Source organism: Egretta garzetta, unplaced genomic scaffold (assembly GCF_000687185.1).
Source record: "Egretta garzetta isolate BGI_Z169 unplaced genomic scaffold, ASM68718v1 scaffold616, whole genome shotgun sequence".
In the NCBI taxonomy this organism is placed as follows: domain Eukaryota; kingdom Metazoa; phylum Chordata; class Aves; order Pelecaniformes; family Ardeidae; genus Egretta; species Egretta garzetta.
The window spans coordinates 99056-101182 of NW_009259982.1; the positions used below are offsets into that span (position 1 = coordinate 99056).

The window sequence follows — 2127 nt, forward strand, 5'->3', positions numbered from 1 at the left end:
TCCCCCCCCCCCTCCCCATCACCCAGGCACCCTCTCGGTGCCGGTGCGCTGGGGGGTGGTGGAACACACGCACCCACCCCGGGGGTCTGCTCTCCATCCCCACCTCGGGGGTCTTGGCCCTGGGACAAGCCCTGTTGCCCACTGGGATCCCGCCACGATTTGGGGCCTCCCCACTTCTTTGCAGGGGGATTGAGAGGGGAATTTGGGGCCATGCCAGAGCTGCTGCGTGGAAAGGGCCCGGCGGGTGTAGGCACTGGAGGCTGGGGGGGTCCAGAGGGTGGGAAGAGGATTTTTGGGGATGGGTGTGTCAGTGTGTCAGATGGCTCCCAGGAGCTGGGGTGGAGGAGAAGATTTGCAGGAGAGATGGAGAAATGGTGCGGGAGAGGGGATAAGGACTGGATGGGGAATGTGGAGGTGGGCGAGAGCTGTGTCCAGGCTTGGGCCAGCTGGGCCCTGGCCACGCAGCGCCTGTGCCGGGCACTGGGAAATTCCCCAGTGGCCTGGCATGCCTAAAAATAGCAGGATGGGGACAGGCATGAGGTTGGAGGACTATGGTGGGGTTATCCAACTGGACATGGTCAAGCCCTGTCCACTGCAAAGGTGGCTGCTCTGGGGGGGTGATGGGGAAGGGCAGGGGGCTCAGGGTGGGGGGGTTTAGCCCTGCTCCAAACCTCTGCTCTGCCATGCTCAGGTGTGCCTGTTCCGCTGCACCCTGCTGTCGTCCCTCCTCCTCCTCCTGGTGTGCAGCATCCATGAGACGGAGCAGAACAGCTACTGCCAGCAGATCATCACGGAGAAGCACCTAGCCGAGCTGGAGGAGCTGGTGAGTGCCCTCCCTGGGCTCTGTCGCAGGATGGGGGCTCATTTGGGGCTAGGCAGGCACAAATCAGCCCTTATTTAGGGCTGAAAATCAGCAAATCCGCTTATTTTCAGCTCCACCAGCAAAGCGGCGGTACCCAGGAGCTGAGCATCTGTGGGCATGAGGGACAAGCAGGCACCGGGGGGGTGACGCACCTGGGTGCCTTTGGCAAGGGTGGCCATGGAAAAGTGCCGGTGGGAGAAATGGGAGAAGAGGAGAAGCAGGAGCTGGCAGGAGCGTGGCCGGGAAAGGGGTCATGAGTGGGGCTGGATGGGTACAGGGTGATGGGGAAGCAGTGGAGGGGACCGGTGCTGTGGGGCCATAGCGTTTTCCGGACGGCTGCGCAGGGGTTAAGCTGAGGAATCCGGCTGCATTCCTGAGTCCAGCTGCTTGCCTGGAAGCTGGGCTGGCAACAGGGCTGTGGGTGGGTGGCAGGCAGTGAGGGGGGCCGCTAGCCAGTCGATGGAGCCAGCCAGGCTGGGGCAATGGGTGCCTTCATCCCATGGGCAGCTCTGGGTGCTTGCACCCACCCCACAGGAAAGCAAGTCCTGGCTCTTTCCTGGCTGTTGTGGCCGTATCCCGCCCTGGCCCTTGGCTCACCTCCGAGCGGGGAATCACGAGGATGCTCGGGAGAGAAACGGGAATCGGGGGCACGCAGGGATTTGCACGGTTATCACAGATTAAATTCCGCCGTTGCAGTGAGCGGGGTGCGCAGGCGAGAGGAGATAGCGGCACCTCCGAAACCTCGCCTCCTGCTTGCTTTGCACTGAGTTTTCCGGCTCGCAGCGTGCAACCGCTGTGTCCGGGCTCGCTTTACCTCTTCCTCTTAAAGCACCGAGCTGTGGTGCCAGCAGCCGGTAGATGTTGTGTGTGTAAGCTCGGCTTCCTCTGCCCGAGCTGTCCCTGCAAGTTCCAGCACCCCAATGTCCCTGGGGGGAGCCTTTGCTTTGCAACCCCCCCACACACACACACCCCAGGGGATTAAAAGTGGGTGCGTGGTTGAGGGGAGAAAAGGGATGGAGCGGGTTTGAATGGAAGCTGTGGTTTCCCTGCCGGGGATTGCAGCCCTCTCCTCTTCCCGCTGGCGGAGGAGCCGGCCCTCGCTTCAGCCCCTGCGGGATAATGGAGCAATTGTTTCCAGGCCGGCATCCCAGGCTGGGAGGGCGAGGGCTGCCAGAATTGCCGGCCGGCCGGCAATTCTGGCAGCCCTCGCCCTCCCAGCCTGGGATGCCGGCCTGGAAACAATTGCTCCATTATCCCCCAGGGGC

The 2127-nt window shown here is 62.8% G+C and overlaps 1 protein-coding gene across 1 annotated transcript in view; it reads left to right on the top strand.

Moving 5' to 3' along the window:
* CSF1 (colony stimulating factor 1) overlaps positions 1-2127 on the top strand; it is a 22768-nt gene that overhangs the window by 15956 nt on the left and 4685 nt on the right. The window contains 1 exon segment of the mRNA XM_035895968.1: positions 692-823. Within this exon segment, the coding sequence (XP_035751861.1) occupies positions 692-823 (132 nt within the window).